This window comes from Odontomachus brunneus, unplaced genomic scaffold, assembly GCF_010583005.1.
Source record: "Odontomachus brunneus isolate Ranch 3 - 2012 unplaced genomic scaffold, Obru_v1 Obru_scaffold_001, whole genome shotgun sequence".
In the NCBI taxonomy this organism is placed as follows: domain Eukaryota; kingdom Metazoa; phylum Arthropoda; class Insecta; order Hymenoptera; family Formicidae; genus Odontomachus; species Odontomachus brunneus.
The window spans coordinates 5,285,851-5,303,580 of NW_022639451.1; the positions used below are offsets into that span (position 1 = coordinate 5,285,851).

Genomic DNA, 17,730 nt, shown 5'->3' on the forward strand with positions numbered 1-17,730 from the left:
AAGCACCCTAAAGGAAACAGAACTTACTACGTCCACGTCGTTATTTCCGTGTAACGCTAAAAGTAAAAACATCAAAAAATGCGTTATGAGCCTCAAACAACCTTGAAAATTGACCTGAAGGTCAAGCTAGTTAAAGTGATTTACACTTTTACAATTCATTGACTTTGTTTAAGCATTATGCACATTTGTGTTACCCAGAAAACCACGTCATTTCAGAAAAAGTACACCAGATCGTTTTTCAGACATTTCACCTTCATTTTTGACCTTTCCAAGGTCGCAAAAACAATTTTTTCATAAGACAAGTTTGATGTAAAATTTTCCGCTCTTTCGAAATCCGCAGTCAAAAATAGGGTGTCCCATTAGAAAAAACCATCGTGACCTTGAAGTAACCTTCAAAATTGACCTCAAGGTCAAAACCAATGGTACAATTGAATGACCCCCTCTGTCCTGGTCAACTTTTATCTAAACCATTTTTTTGTAGATACTGTAATTTGGAAGATATTCGGATCCATAGACTAAAATGACTCACCCTGTATATATATATACAGGGTGTTTCTTTACCTGCGCCCACGAAGCACATAGCGTTATTTCTTATGAAAAATTGAATCGAAAAGTCCTGAACCATTTTTGTCTTTGATGCTTAACGAGATAGACATTCTTTAATAAATTCCAGCAAATCTGCGCCGTTTTTTAGAAGTATACACGTCTGTGAGCTGCGCGCCTGGTAGTTACGTGAATACAGCGGCGGAACATTCATGCACACTACCAGGTGTGTGGTTCACAAACATGTATACTTCTAAAGGATCGCGCGGACTTGCTAGAATTTACTAAAGAATATCTGCTTTGTTAAGCATCAAAGACAAAAATGGTTCAGGACTTTTCGATTCAATTTTTCATAAGAAATAACGCTATGTGCTTCGTAGGCGGAGGTAAAGAAACACCTTGTGTATATATATATATATATATATATATATATATATATATATATATATATTGCTTATATCAATTGTCAATTAAATAACTCTTAATTATGTTGACTATGTTCAATCGTTAATCGAATAATTTTTAATTACTGTCGCTCGTTTTAATCGTTAATTCAACAGTTTTTAACTGAATTCTTTCAAATTAATCGTTAATTGAATGATTTTTAATTAAATTTTTTTAAGAGTCAGTGATTAATTACAATATTTTTAATTGAATAGGCTTATATTAATTATCAATTAAATCAGAAATTATTTATTCAAATCAATCATTAAATTGAGGCGAATTTAATTGATATTTTTACAACTCTGATTCAAGTTTTTAATTTCTTTAAGTTTATGCGAAAAGAAATGGTTGATCTAATTAAAATTATAATTATTTTTTACTTCAACCATATTTTTTAGTTGTTCTAACACGAAAATGGTAGCAGTGACATGCATATAATGTTATTATTACTAATATTATAGTAAAATTTAATTTAAAAAAATGCTTTTTTCACCATAATTTGTAGGAATTATTTTTCTATGTGATTATAGTCATCTAAATACCAAATATTTTTTCTCAATGTGAGGTGAATATGATTCAGACGCGAAAGAGTCAACTCGCCAACCGAATTTTATCTTCACTAGCTACTCGAAAACTGCGAACGACTAGTGACTTTTATTTTTCACTACCGTTCTTAACGTTAAAAAAGTATCTATGTTTCAAATATCGATTTTTGTCCATAAAAACGAGCAATGCGCAACATTGTGCACCGCGAGCATTTTGATAAAAGAGCCAACTTTGCAAAGGCCCGATACCTCCAGGATCGATAGGATCGACAGGATCGCAAAAATATCACGCGAGAACGCTTCATCGCCTCGGCATTTTGTCCAGCCGATTGTTGATCCGCTGACTAAGTCGCGGCTGGCTGCCTCCGGTCGACGATGACGGCGCGATCTCGTCCTGGTTGACCTCGGCCGGGAGTCTCTAATCCATGATTCCGCCGTGATGATGTCGGGGCCCGATGTATCGGCGTCACGAGGGTCTGCAGCGTTGTCGTCAACGCTGTCGGATGGTCGAGCCTCGACAACTTGACGCGATCACGCATTGGCAGTTTTCCCGGATGGTCCCCGCGGAAACCGGACACACAATGGACCCGTTTCCGGCGCGCGCAAGGCCAGAAGTCGGACGTGGGGACCCCACCTGTGGGGCCTCACGCTCGCAAGCGCGTTATCCGTTGTCCCCTACGGGCCCCCTACGGCCTGTGGTGACTACACGTCTATCGCGAATCATTCATCGGGTATCCACGATTTGCTCTTTGCCTGTCCTCTCCTCCGCCTCTCTCCACTTCTCCGGGGCATAGACGGGTGTCTGTCCATTATTTCCACGCTTCCCGCCGTTTTTGACCGTCAGTTTGATTACGGGTGCCAGTCGCGCCGCACGCGTCATTTTGCACGCGTGCACATACACACCTCCTTCGCGCCTCTTTTCACACGACCACGAGGAACGTGAACCATCATCGGCGCCATATATCAAGATCACCATCAGAAGACTCGGCTTTGCGCTTTTCTTCGCTTTTCCCCTCGAGCACATCGGGGAGTGGAAGATCCGCGACGGACTCAGCCGCAGCTGCTCCTGTGGTAAGACGATCTCCACCTTTCTGACTGATTGATTGATGAAGATGCCTTTTTTGCGTAATTGATGATCGTTGGTTATCGGATTTCTCAACTAGTATTGATATATGGAGCACAAGATACTCGACTTGAATCTAATAACAATTTTACAGCTTCCTCTTTTAAAGGAGCACTGCGAGCAAGGCTTGGGCTGCATAGAAGGGTGGATCTATCTCACACACCCTTTTTACAGTTTTTATGTACCTCATTAATTTTCTTGAAAGAAATCCCTCAAAAGCCGGTAAACTACTCAAAGTCCATTTGCGAAATTACGGAATTTATTCACACTCATGATTTGCTCTTTTTTTTTTTCCAACGCGTGTAATTTGCGAAGATGAGAGAAGCATATATTTTCATACAGAGAACACCGTTCACACGGTCCTGTACACATTGCATAATCGTAATAAAATAAGCGCGTCAGCACGCACCGGCTGTGTAACGGTTTGAAATCTTAATTGATTATTCCAACAACGCATTGCGTGGCAATTAACGCGTTGATGCGCATTGCACGCGTTCGTTTGTATCGCTATAATTACGACAATTATTCGCATAAGATCGTTGCGCAATTGTAAGATACGAAGTGCAGTGATTTTCCGTGGAAGATCTTTGGCACGATCGCGCGCGCGATCGTATATTCCATTGCGCTCGATAATACTCTCAATGCCGCCAAGAAATGAATCCCGACTGACGCGACTCGCCGCGAAAAGTATCACCGGCGCGAGTCCGTTCGCGGGCGTTTGAATTCGCCAGCTCCGTGCCGCGCCGTCGCTCTCGAATTTAATTCGATGGAATTAGCATGGCGCATCACCAGATAATAATTTGTCGTTGCGTGCGAACGTTCCATTAACGTCAACGTCACACAACAATGACCGAATTCATTCCCCGGTTCGACACGGGTACGCACGCAACAATGCCATCCGCTGTACCGACAGAGTTCAAAGCACCGCGACAATAGCTCCTGATGGAAGCTCACAATGAAGCTGCCGCAGAAAGTGAGCTTGAAAAAGGCGACGTGTGCGTTCCCAGAGCTCGTGCGGCAAATCGCGTAAATCAATGCCGCTTTAATGGCGATCCGCGAACCACTTCCCGAGTTTATCGGGATAACATTGCTGCGGATGTTGGTCCATCGACGTTTCATCGACAATTTTCGTCATTACTTCGCGCGCACCGTCGTCTGAATTATTCGAAAATCGTCCGAAATCGAGCGCCCGTCATTTGATAACGCGAGTCCACATCATTCTGTCTTTGTTACATTTCAGGCATTTAGAACTTTCGTCTGATCCAATCTACTTTCACGAACTGTCACTATATTGAGCGCTTTTCATTTGGTCAACACAAATCGACACAAGCACGATCCTAACAAGGATAAGAAATAAGTGAAAAGCGCTCGATATAGTGACAACTCGTGCAAAGATAGATTGGATCAGACTGAACACAAAATTTCTTTATTATTTTGCAAATAACCGTATAAAATTTTGCGTTGTTGATCAACACGTTCGCTATCACCGTTTATTCGGAGAATTCTCCTCGTAGATCGCCTCGTTCTTTTTTCTTTTCACATAATCGTGTAAACAAAGTCAGTTTGATAATGTGAACATAGAAAAAAGAATTTTCACACATATGTGACAATGATCTCCTCTGGTGAGAGATCGTTGCGTCATATATGCAACGTTGGTGCGAATTTATTAAAGAAAAGTGACGAATGTGTGAATCGCACGCGATACATGTGTACGATTGCCGTTGTGTGCTTGTAGATTAGATCAAACTAAACAAAGAAGCCCTCCACCATTTTGCAAACAATAATGTAGATTTCTAAATTATCAATTGAGGAAGATTGACGAACGATCACGCGCGATTATTCGGCAATCTTTTCCAATTCAAAAACTCAGAAATCTACGTGATTATTTGTAAAATGGTAGAGGATTTTTTCGTTCAGCTTGACCTAAAGCACATCACGGAAGTGCTTGCTGTCACACGCTCCATCGCGTTACCTATCTTCTTTAATTAAGATAAAAGCACTAATACTTGGACACACGAGTACTGTCTTGCATCAAACATATTCTGCATAATATCGCGCTAGGTTTTATACGTACCAACGCAATAAAAAAAAACAAAATCAAGCAATCTCGATTTGCATGAATCTCCAAGGACCATTTCTCAACGTTTCCTGGAAAAAAATCTTCATCGTAAGCCGAGCGCGCGTTCTCGATCGGCAAGCTTCGCGTTCGTGTCTAACGGCTTGTTTAATTACCTTAATCTGAGTAATTTCCCGAAACAATTTACATACGACAAGCGGCACGTCATATAAATCCGGCAATCCGATGGGGACAATTACACAAATGTAATTTTGCATGCGGTGTAATATTCCGGGCATTATAACGAGCAGGTACCATCATTTTCTCGCCGACGATATTAACATCAGTGTAAGCTTTTATATCGTTGCCAGTGACAGACGCAATTACCGGGGCGATAAACCGTAACGCAATTAATAAGCAGTGTCGCTGCACGTTGGACACGATGGCAGACAATCGGCGGGCAAGAGTACGGCCACAGTAATTGGCACTCGTCACGAACAAGTAGGTGCATCTCGCCGAGTAAACGCAAATTACAGCGATAATAAAATCGCCTTTATGATACAGCATCGATATCGTAAACATTCCGCTGTAGTGCCGCTATGAACGACCGCGAAATCACCGCACTCACAGGAAATCGCGGATCACTAAGGCTATTTCCTGTTAACTAGTTGTTCCTCGCATGGGAAAAAGGAAAGTTTGATTGAATTACAACCAAATCTCTAGTGAAATATATGAATAAGTCGGAAAATTCCAGTTGAAGCTACCAGCACTCTGTATTCAAGTTGACAAGATTAACTTGAACACAGAATTTTGGTAGATTATTATTATTTTAGATAAATAATTTATTTTGGTAGAATTTTGACTTCAACCAGAATTTTCTAATTCGTACATATTGCACCAGAAATTTGTCTAATCGAACCAAACGTTTTTCCACACTAAAGAAAGGATTTTGTTATCGAAGCGAGAACTCAATCAAAATAGGATCAATCAAATGTTTGGAAATTGCGAAAAAAATTTAATTGGCATTTGCGTTTTGCTGTCTCACTAATACATCCTACTTGGTACGAGTGAAAAACATGATAACGCCAACCAAACTATTTCGTATGTGCGAAATATTTTACTTCCAAATATAAAAATAATTTTCTCAGTGCAGTGTGCGAATCTATCAGAGCTCGGTTCCGCGACTCGTGGATTTTAATTTACAGTAAATAATTTTTTATCGACGTTCCACATTACTCGCGTGGCATGTCGATGGCGGTGAACGTTATTTCGTACTCACCGCATTGTTCCGATATGACTTTCGACACAACATGGACAAATGTACCCGCGATGGGGTTTTAAATTGATTCACGCCACGAGAGATGAAATTTGGCGGCTTCCGAATCTACAGCGTGCATATCCGAGAGAGTCTCCGTTCGTTCGAGAGAGTTAAGACGGAGGCATCGGGGAACCTGTTCTATCGTTTCCGATGATTGAACCCGACCGTTCACCCACGTCAATCACGATAACCAAGCAGATAATGACAACGGCTAATAATGCGATGCCTGAAAGTTGGAACCACGCTTCGTTGGCCTTACGGGCGTGTGCTAGTCCTTTCGCGACCGTATGTGTGTGGACACGGACGCGTGTGCGATCGCGCGAGGGGATGCGAGTGTGTGGAAATGTTCAGGGTGAGTGCTCGCCAGGAATCCCATAAACTCCACTACACATTGTGTCCCTACACGTATCTCGGCTACGTGGAAACGTCCACTGGCCAGAACAAATGGTTTCTCGCGTAGTTTCATCTCCATTTCGATTTTTCTCGTTGTGTCTGTCTCTTTCTCTTTTTTATCCTCACCTCTGTTATTTTTTTTATCACGCGAGAGACAGAAACTGAGTATGCTTATCGTGCCTGCCGCTCGGCAAACCCGGCAGAAATATTCACATGGGCGATTTCGAAACGCGTCCCAGAAACGTATCACTGTCATTCTCTGCACGCCTCGTCTGCAACGGCTCGGCACAGCCGAAACAAACTCAGAGTAACGAGCGACGTTTATTTTGCTTCCCCGTACACACCGAACGCTATCGATAGCGCAGATACATAATTTAGAAGCGAACTGCATCTCCTTCCAGCAACACAAACATTTTATTGCATTCCAGCCGACGTTTATTTCGCGCGACGGGATAAAGACGCGTATAGGAGATAGCCGGCCTTCCGATGGTCCTACGTGTAAATAATTCCGCGACCTCTTGCATTCTTAAATTTCAATACAAAGCTACTCCTTAAAAGAGCATTCTTCTCCTCGCATAAATTGAATTTCTCCTCTCTTTTCGCAGCGAGATGCGCATTCCCGTCCGACTGTTCGGAATCTCGACATCGTACAATTTTATAGAGCACAAGGTGAAATAATTTAATATCGCGCATGATGACGCGCGTTCGATAAAGTCATCGCAGAAAACTTTGGCGGTGATATAATGTGTTGTCCGAGGCGGAGAGATTTCATTTTATTTTTGCACATCAAATATTTAGGCCTGATATCACGGAAAAAACAGCATAGCATGATCCACACATAAATCTGGTTGTGCCAACCAGATTCGAATCTAGTTGATGTAAACAGATTTATGTGTAGCGCAACCATATTGTTTCTTTCATTTAGTTACTACTTAAAATTTGCAACACTTAAATTTCAATTCAATTCAGAGTAAATGTTCTTTAGTTAAATTGCAACTACATGTACAAATATCACATGTATCATAATTCAACTAGAAAAAACTTGAATTTAAAGTCTGTATTAATTGTCATTTGAAACTTGCCTCCAGTACGATATTCAGATTTGAATTGGATGAGACAGTTAATTTGCAATTATAATTATAATGTCACGAATATAATATAATTCGATGGAAAAACTCTGATATAACTTGAAACTTAGACCTAAATATTTCACGCAAGACAAATTTCGTATAAAGGCTATTACCATGGACTTAACCGAATAAAAATCTGAGCATCTCACAGTCTCAAGTGACAACTATAAAAATGAGCTTTAATAATTTGCTTACAGGTCTTCAGTAACGCTGATTGGCATGTACGCGACATAGCAATCTCTACACTCAAATATCGCGATGCACAAGACTCACGGATTAATTAATATGCTGCCAGCCGTTTGGGCATTCGCCATCTTAAATCTGTTGGCCAACGGTAGGTTGATAATGGAAAGTTCAAAATCCTCTAAATCGAAAATGCGGACGTATCGGTCGATCAACGATTTACGTTCAAATGATGACAATAGTTAATTCCGGAGTGTGCACAATTTTACGCAATAAAATCGTAGGAACGTTTGTTAAAAAAAATCCCGAGCTTTTAGTCGACAGCACGATGGTATCGCGCGTTATAAAAATGCGCCGCGCGTTGCGTTCGGTATTCGCTGTTTGCGTATAGGCAAAATAGTTCCACGAACGTGCCGGCGCAAAAGTCGAGGGATACATTGTCGGTGAAAACGATGTCATGTGTACTTGCGAAACTGTTGGCCGGCATTGTCTCGCTATCCGTGCCACTTATGGCGCGAAAATATCGCGCTGATAAAATCGAAGCGCGCGTTCTGTGGCAGAGGAAGTAGCCTGGAATTTTACGCAAAAAGGAAATAATAATCCGCGTTTCGCGCGAGACAATGTGCCAACAAAATCGACGATCGACCGATTCCCGTGCGTTGACCGCGTGCTAACCAGGTAATCGTTAAAGTTTCAGCACAAACGACCTGCAACGGCGGTTTGGGTAGAGTTGTTTACGAGAGACTTCCGAACCAAAATCTGCAAGGTTTCGACGATGATGCGGTAATGCTCTGTTTCGGAAATAATTTGAACTCGAGCTTTCCGACTAGGAATTTATCCCATGATCCCGATCAGGTTGATCCCAATTACACGGAGAGAAAATAATTTGATTGTATTAACGTCAAGTTTGCTTTTCATAAACGAACCAATACAGCTGAATATTATTACATAGTATATTATATATTATTATTATATTATTAATGATAAAGATTATTAATAATTAGGATCTGGCCCGGACTACAGAATAAATTTCTAGTCGGGTTTGACTATGTCACACCGACAATACGCTTTACAGTTTCGATTTTCCAATCTATTATCGCGAGAAAAATCTTCCCTCGCGGTCGGCGTATAAAGCGTTATACTCCCGAGACTGCGGGAATTTCAAACAGGAATTATAATTTCCGACTGTTTCAACGTTATGACACTATCAATTTCCATCAGCGCGTTCCAGGCGCTTTCGATAGCGATTCTGATCGTTTCTCGAGTTTCAGTGAGTTACGGCGATTTTTGCGGAGGAAAAATTGCACGGCGACGAATACGCGAGGAAACGTATCCGATATTTAAAGAAGTCCGATTTACGACAGGTGCGAGACTCGGCGTCTCCGTTTAGGGTTCTGGAAAAGTGTCAAGAGCTCTGTCTGCGCGACAGAACGGCGACGAACAACCTGGTCCGCCCGTGCACGAGCTTTGACTTCCACCCCGGTAGCAGAATTGCGTCCTTCAGCGGCGCCGCCGAGTATGAGGAGAGTACTTGCTATTTAACGAGGGAACAGGCGCAGCCGGAGGGCGTCGGAAATATCATACTCGTACCGAATAGCGTGCACTTCACTGAAGTGTGCCTAGCGTGTGAGTATCCGGATAGAAAAAAGATATCGTTGTACGCCGCACTGTATTAATTGATACGCCACCAGCGAACCTTTTCATCGATGGAAAAGGAAAGCTGGAATAATTTCTTCCCAATGTCGCGGTGAAATCTGCAATTCCCCCTTCTCTTGAAGTGAATAGATAAAAATATTTTCGATTGAATAGAAAAAGAGGAATATCTCACCGATAATTAGTGAGCACACTGCAAAGTGCCAAGTATTTTATTTGAATTGAATCTCTTTTTACATGTTTCTTTTAACCTTCTGCACGCAAAAAAATTTCAGTTAGTGCAACCAAATAAGAACCAACTGAAAATTAGGTGATCAGAAGCGATATCTCTGTTATGAAAACTAATAGTTCTGTTGTCGGGACCGAAAATATTCGTCTGAACATTCAACGATATTAGAACTCGGTTGAAGCAACTAAGAACAATTGACTATACAGAAACCTCATAAAGGAATTTTTCTGTTCCTACAGCCGAGTTTTCGTCTGATTCCTGAACAACCGAAAATTCGGTTGCACCAATAGAATTGTTTTTTCCGTGTAGCTGTGCTCTGTGTCTTTTTTGACCTAGAGCAGTTTCAAAGTTCACACAGTTTTTGTAATATTCTAAATACAAATGACTTTTCGAATTATTTTAGAAAAAGTCAGTACATATTGTACATATAAAATATACATGGAAAAAACAATACTGTTGATGTAACCGAATTTTCGGTTGCTCAAGGATCAGACGAAAATTCAGCTGTAGGAACAGAAAAATTCCTTTATGAGGTTTCTGTACAATCAATTGTTCTCAGCTGCCTCAACCGAGTTCTAATATCGTTGAATGTTCAGACGAATATTTTCGATGGCGACAACAGAAATATTAATTTCCGTAACAGAGATATCGCTTCTAATCACCTAATTTTCAGTTGGATCTTATTTGGTTGCACCAACTGAAATTTTTTTTGCGTGTAATACATATTGTACTAAATATAAATATAATAAATATAATTGTACTTTATATAATGCTAAAATAAAAGATATAAAAAATACATATATGTCAATTAAATAGTGAGTTCTCACCATTGGGTCTATTTAGACCCTGAACATGATCAAAGTATATCCAAAACGAACACGGTTAGAAGGTTAAATCACATCATTTAACATAACTAAAAAAACGTACTAAATTAGAATTTACATATTTTATTACACATTTACGCGTGTAAAAATAACATACTTGGATTTGCAGTGTATCACTGTTATCTTGTATTATTTTTTAAGATTTATCACTGATTTTTTTAACTTCTACTTTTATTACATGATAAAGGAATATTTATTGATTTTCAATAAAAACTTCCATTTTACTGCTCGGCCATATATATCACTGATTTTGTTCAGTGGAAGCAAAATTTCATTGCAAAATCTATGGCGCATAAATTCGTTATATGCTACACGAAATCCAACTTTCTGCATGTGTGATGATGGAATTAACGGCTTCCATGCAATTTGGCACGTGCGCTGGCATTGTCTGCGTTTGCAAACTGCATCAATAATGGTAGCAGTCGCTATTATTAACTGATCTTTCCAGCAATATTTTATCAATCGTAACGCTGTAATTATCAGTTACGAGTACAGCATTTTAGTAAATAATAATTGTACTTTAAAAAATATAAAAAGGTTGAAAACGATAAGATGTTAGACATAAAATTCCGTTAACACCTCTAAAGAATTTTTAATTACAATTTGTGTCATCTTTTGAAAATCTATTTGATGAAAATTAAGCAATTTTTACTCACTCGTGCAATTTGTAAGAAAGAATTACTATTCTCAGCTGACAGAATAGAGAGGGAATGTCCGAACCGCCGATACGTGTTCGAGAGGCACGCGAGGAAGAAACTAAAGCTACCTCTGACGGACATCAAGGAAGTCAGCGCCGCTAATAGAACTGATTGCGAGGACAGGTATCGTACGGCGGCGTGTACGTGTGCGCCGTGAAAGAAACAATACATTTGGACCTTCTGTACTTTCTGTTCAGATGCCTGAACGAGTTCAGTTTCGTTTGTCGATCGGCGACGTACGACACCGCCTTGAGAAGCTGTTCCCTCAGTCGTTTTACCAGGAGGACTCACCCCGAGCTGCTGGAGGACGATCCGAATTCCGACTATCTGGAGAATACCTGTCTCAATGGTACGTTTCCTGCATCGAACAATTTTACGCGAACCTTGTCACATTCCAAGATGCTTTCGCTCGCATGAGAGAGAATTTCTAGCCAAATAAAGAACCGCGTGCGAACTATCGAAGCGTTATTTCTTAATTGTCCTTTCTAATGTTTCACCAGCGGAACGACGATGCGACGGACTCGCGGTATTCGTCAAAGAGGAAAACAAGCGTTTACGGGGCCCATACGAGGTAGACATATACACGAATCTCACGCTGGACGAGTGCCAGGCGTTATGCCTGAGAGCGGAGAAGTACTTCTGTCGCAGCGTCGAGTTCGACGAGCAGACTCGACAGTGTGTCATATCCGAGGAAGATTCCGTCTCGCAGAAGGAGGACATTGGGATCAGCAGCAGCCCCAGTCACCATTTCTACGATCTGGTGTGCTTAGATAATCGTAAGTACACGCGAAATGTCTAATCGTCTCTCACACGTCCCTGTTTCAGTCTCACTGTAGTCGTGAAACTGTTATAATTCCACAATATCAGAAACTCGATTCCGAGCTTTTGAATAGATGAAATGAGTGATTAGTCAGACCTCCAGGCATATTTCTGAGAAATTGCACGGCGCACGAGTTCGCGCCATTAATCGAGACTTCAGTTTCAATCGGAAAAGCGTCTACACCGCTCCGCACAACGGAGGTCTCATTGTAATTCACACTGTGACGCGCTGGACGCAAGACACAATTGAGACGGCGGTCGATCGGCGACTCACAACTCGTTATCAATGCCCACTTACGAAGCGTAGATCCGTCCTTAGCACGTGGCTCGGAATACCCGGACAGCAGCTCGACGTCCCATCTGTTTTCCGACGGACGCCGGCCGGACACGGCCTTCCAACGTTATCGGAATTCACGTCTGAGCGGTGAGTTCCACTCGGAGATCACCGGGCGCAGTCTCAGCGAGTGCCTGGACGAGTGCCTCCGGCAGACGAGCTTCCAGTGCCGCAGCGCCGTCTACTCCGAGCACTATCACATCTGCCGACTAAGCCGATTTAATCAGCGGGAAGGAAACAGGATCATCTACGATGCCGATTACGATTACTACGAGAATCTCATGCGTGAGCATCGAACATTCCGTTCTCGACCTACGTCGAATATTCTCGTTCTTCCGACCTACTTCCGCGATTCTTCCTCATTTCTTGAACTACTATTAGACTTCCTTATTTCTTCTACTATTATGAGATGAATCGCGCAATTATTGGCATTCTCCCTAACCACACTCTAGGAAAAGCTGGTTTTTCTAGACCAGCGGCATCTGTTCACGGTTTTAGATGCGAAAATCTTTTTCACAGAATACAGGCAAGAAACTTAACTGCAATGTTAGTTGCATGAAAAAGTGAGTTTTTCTAAAGTGCCAATAATTGTATGGTTTATCCTATTTCCTTCAATTACTGCCAGTTGGTATGTTACATTTCGACGCCGACGACAGTGCGGAGTCTTGAATAAATGTTGCTGAAACTCCCAACGGCACACTTGTACGTCACGCACTGGACGTCGCAAGTTCAATATTTAGTTAACGACGCAACTATGCCAACAGATCAATATCTGGACGGCGATCGCGATGGCCCTGGATACAGACCAGATCCTTTGGGACAGGACACAAACTTTGAACGACCCTCTCTAGGAAGGCCGGGTTAGAATCTCTTTATTAATGCAACATAACATCGTGCGTCGACTTCTGTTGTTTACAGTTGTACAATTATTCATAGAGCTGTCGAGTAATCACGCACGAGTCAGTCTCTAATGGAATAAGATCTTCAGAGAATATGTAGCCGCGATGTGTTTTGTGGTTAGAAGATGCGGTAGCGAACTAACTTACAAACCAATTATTTGCTCGAAACTAACGTATTTCAAAGTTAACCCCGATCCGTGTCTCACATCTAGCGCTGAACGCAATAGTCTGGTTCGGATTTATTTTTTTTGCTATATGTCAATACATTCGATTTCGACACGACTTTTATCACATTCCACTAAAATAGAAGATATTTTATGCATAGATAATTGCAGTTCATTAACGCCGAATATGATTCCTAGTCTCACTGGATCTTCCATTTTCAGGTTCCATTTACTCGGATGATTACGACAAATACCCTGGCAACGCAAAACCAGATCGATATCCAGATCGATATCCCGATCGTGTCCCGGACCGTTATCCAGATCGTTACCCTGACCGCCATCCAGATCGGTATCCAGATCGGTATCCAGATCGGTATCCAGATCGTTATCCCGTACCAGCTGATAAATATCCAGATAACAGATATCCAGGACAATATCCCTTAGGCGATTCGGACAATTATCCAGACAGATATCCTCTTGGCGACCGATATCCCGATAAATATCCCGGTGGAGATCGGTATCCTACTGGAGATCGTTATCCCAGTGGAGACCGTTATCCCAGTGGAGACCGTTATCCCAGTGGAGATCGTTATCCTAGTAGTGATCGTTATCCCAGTGGAGACCGTTATCCTAGTAGTGATCGTTATCCCAGTGGAGACCGTTATCCTAGTGGAGACCGTTATCCTTTCTCAGATCGTTATCCAGTCGGTGATCGTTATCCGATATCCGATCGATATCCTCCTCCTAGAGGTGGAGATCGCACTCCTGCCGGCGGCAGCAGATATCCCGATGCTGGGACCCTGGACAGATATCCTACGAATGTCAGGTATCCTGTCGTGATACATGGTGTCCGATATCCGTTAACACCGAGTCGATATCCTATCGACGTCACCGATCGATATCCTAATATGATCGACCGATATCCTCACTCTGATGATTCGCTGGATCGATATCCGTCGGGATTAGGTGGCAGCAGGACTCCCGTTGACCGATATCCAGCTAGTGAGAGATATCCTGACAAGGATCCTTACGCCAATCGGTAAGTCGCGAGATTAAAGAAACGTGTATGTTCTATTGAACATGTTTCACGTATTAATTATTGGGCTTTAATTACGTGCTGTATGTAGAGGATTTTTCGAAGATTATTTATATATTTGGCACATTATTGCTGAAAATAATTTTTTATAACTGTTGTATACATTTTGATGGTTCTTTTCTGATTTATTATTTTATTTTCCGTGTAAACGTCAAAACTGAGTTCTCGTTTCTTTATTAATTTCTGGATTCTTTAAGGCTCTTGGCTACTCGCCGCAGAACTTTTAATCGATGACATCAGAAGTGAAAAATATCCGTTCCAAATTCCTCTACTAGATTTCTGCTAGATCTTATTTCTACGTATTTAGTAGGAATTTTGAGCGCGTTTTCTCACTTCTGACATCATAAATCAAGATAGTCACAGCAAGTACCCTTAGGAAAATATGTTATTCCAATCGCTTCTCTAATTTTCGCTGAAGAATCGTTCTCACGACTTCAGTCCCCTAGTTTCATGAAAAATTAAGAGAGAAATGTATCGAATTAAAAAAAAAACAGCAGGTACCCGATACCAGGACATGGATACTCGCACGGATTTATCGATGACGTTCGCGGTCCCCAAAGTCACGGTGGCGACCGACCTCACTACGGAGGACCTTATGGGCCAGCTCGACCCGTCGGAGGATATGGAGGATACGGGGGTGGCGACGGGGGCGGTATAGTAGGTGGCGGGTACGTAGGCGAAGGTGGTGTCTACAACACACGTCCGTTCGGAACTGCCGGAGGGCCCATCATTGGCAGGCCGCCACTGATATCTAGGTGCGATGAACAAGACAATTTCAGACAAGTCGGACCTCACACTAGAGTGCGGAAGCCGTTCGTCAGACGATACACCACCGCTTCCTCGTTGGCCCAGTGCGAGAGGCAATGTGCGGACGCTAGAGACTTCGTCTGCAGGTAATGACCGAACTTGCGGAAGTAATGAGCGAAGAGGATTAGAGGGTAGTAAATTAGAGCGGTGTCGTGGTGAATGTATGCACGCTAACTGAACGAAGTCGAACGATATCGTCGGTATAAAGCAACAAAATTCTGCTATTTCTTTGTTTTTCGCTAATAAATCAGCTTTCACAAGTCCAAACACGGAAAAAAAGGATTCGCTGCAGCAGCAAACTAATTTGCTATATATGGGCAGTTAAACATAATTCACTGTGCTAGCTACTTTTTCTTTGCTGCAGGAACCTATGATAACAAGAAAATCTGCTCGTACAGCAAGAAAAGTGGCTAACACAGCAAATTTGCTACAGATGGACAACTGAACTGATGGATAATTTACTGCTTCAGCTACTTTTTTTGTCGCAAAAGCAAATTTTCTTATTATCTTAGCAAGGAAATTGGTTCCTGCAGCAAAGAGAAAGTGACTAACACAGCAAATTATGTTTAGTTGTCCATATCTTTTTTTTTTCGTGAAGAAATCGTGAGATTAAATTGAGTGAATGTTGATCAATAAGAGAAGATCTTTAGATGTATATAGAAAATCCGAGTCAAATCATACATACTATTAGTGCGAGAATTGTTAGCTTGTAACGCTAAAATGAATGAAGTACCCGATTCTGCGAAACGAAAAAGTAATTTTTCAAAAATGACGACCACAATCGGCGACCATCGCGATGGAATTTCGATAGCTGGTTAGAGAGAATAATCGAGAGCCGGGGAAGCTTGAAATTGAATCAGCAGTAATCTCTCCGACACCGTTTATTTGCGCAATCGATCAGGCGCTCGCAAATTTCCAATGTCATTTGCAGGTCCTTCAATTACCGGCCGTACGCCGCACCTTACGGGGCCGAGAGGGACAACTGCGAGCTCAGCGACCGGGACTCTAGGGACATGGACATGGGCAACCCGGTTTATTACGACACGGGCTCCGATTACGACTTCTACGAGAGGAACAACGGTCGCCAAGGCGCGGACGGGGAATGTCTGGACGGTAAGCGCCGAGTCCGTCCGGGGACGCAGAGGGCAGGGTCGAGAGACGCGCAAAGCGCGCCAGAGGATTAGAAAACGCGGTAAAACGAGACATAGAAAATATGTTCTCTCCGCGAGTGGAAAAATACAATTCTTCCAAATTTTCTACATTGCCCTACTTTCGGAGAAAGTATCCTCCAATTCGTCTACCTACACTGAGAAAAAGATTTTGTTTTAGAAAATTTGGTACACCCCGGGTCAAAATTTTATTAAAATGGGATCAACTAAATATTTAGCAATTGCAACCAAAAAACTGCATTGTGCGTTTACCTTTCTTGGTAATACATCCTACTCTTGACAAGTAAAAAAACATAATAATGCTGACCAAATCGAATCAAATACTTTAGTTCCAAATATAAAAATAAATTTTTCAGTGTACACTTAAAAATAAACACATGATGTGATGGCAACTACTTAAATGATAAGAGTTTTGTACATAGAATCAATGTATATACATATATACATCAATAAATAGTTTATTAAATTACATATATTAATTCTACATACAAAACTCAAATATATAGTTACATATAATATATATAAAATATATAAATTTGCCATCACCATGTCTCTCTGTCTGAATGAAGACATTGCTAATGTTAAAGACGAGAGGAGAATGAATTAAAATCGCCGAAAGAATGATTTAAAACAAAATGACTATCTTCCTAACAAGTTAGATTTTCTTATAGTTAGTTTTAGATAAATGATATATTCATATATTATGTACGTTTTTTCTACTCTGTCTCTTTTAGCATGCACAATAACATTAGTTTCTCTACCTTGATGCTTGATATGTTCTTGTGTATTATTCATTATTTATTGTATATACAAATCTGCACGATTGTCACAGGACTTCAGTCTTACAAAATAAATCTAATGCTGTCCAGTACTCTTTTTTTTTTTGTATCTACACTTCTTCGATGAATGTCTCACACGTCGCACGTGTGCAACCGACGTAATATCTACACAACAACACAACATACACCACGAGGTATGCCGACACTTTCTAATAACTGTCTTGGATTAGAGATATCTCTCTTGACTTTTTCTAACCCTAACAACAACATAAGACAAACCGGCGATATTTAACAAATTTGTACATTTTCGTAATGTCTACAAACGTGCGCGAATATTACTACTCTTGACTGACGTTGATCCTTTCCGTTTTAACCGTTGATTACGACTTACATAATTAATTCTTGTTGCATAGTGTTTTACATATATATATATATATATATATATATATATATATATATATATA

The 17,730-nt window shown here is 41.2% G+C and overlaps 1 protein-coding gene across 4 annotated transcripts in view; it reads left to right on the forward strand.

The window, feature by feature from the left end:
- The first annotated feature begins 2,377 nt into the window (after window positions 1-2,377).
- LOC116853785 overlaps window positions 2,378-17,730 on the forward strand; it is a 21,017-nt gene continuing 5,664 nt past the window's right edge. For 2 of the 4 annotated variants that reach the window (XM_032834985.1, XM_032834994.1), the window contains exons 1-12: window positions 2,378-2,603; window positions 7,750-7,886; window positions 8,427-8,518; window positions 9,100-9,361; window positions 11,193-11,322; window positions 11,397-11,548; window positions 11,700-11,975; window positions 12,326-12,637; window positions 13,117-13,212; window positions 13,638-14,454; window positions 15,006-15,404; window positions 16,250-16,431. In XM_032834985.1, coding sequence (XP_032690876.1) covers window positions 7,811-7,886; window positions 8,427-8,518; window positions 9,100-9,361; window positions 11,193-11,322; window positions 11,397-11,548; window positions 11,700-11,975; window positions 12,326-12,637; window positions 13,117-13,212; window positions 13,638-14,454; window positions 15,006-15,404; window positions 16,250-16,431 — 2,794 coding nt within the window. In that variant the 5' untranslated portion in view covers window positions 2,378-2,603; window positions 7,750-7,810. The remainder of the gene's footprint in view (window positions 2,604-7,749; window positions 7,887-8,426; window positions 8,519-9,099; window positions 9,362-11,192; window positions 11,323-11,396; window positions 11,549-11,699; window positions 11,976-12,325; window positions 12,638-13,116; window positions 13,213-13,637; window positions 14,455-15,005; window positions 15,405-16,249; window positions 16,432-17,730) is intronic. The other 2 variants (XM_032835002.1, XM_032835012.1) reach the window with 1 other exon arrangement.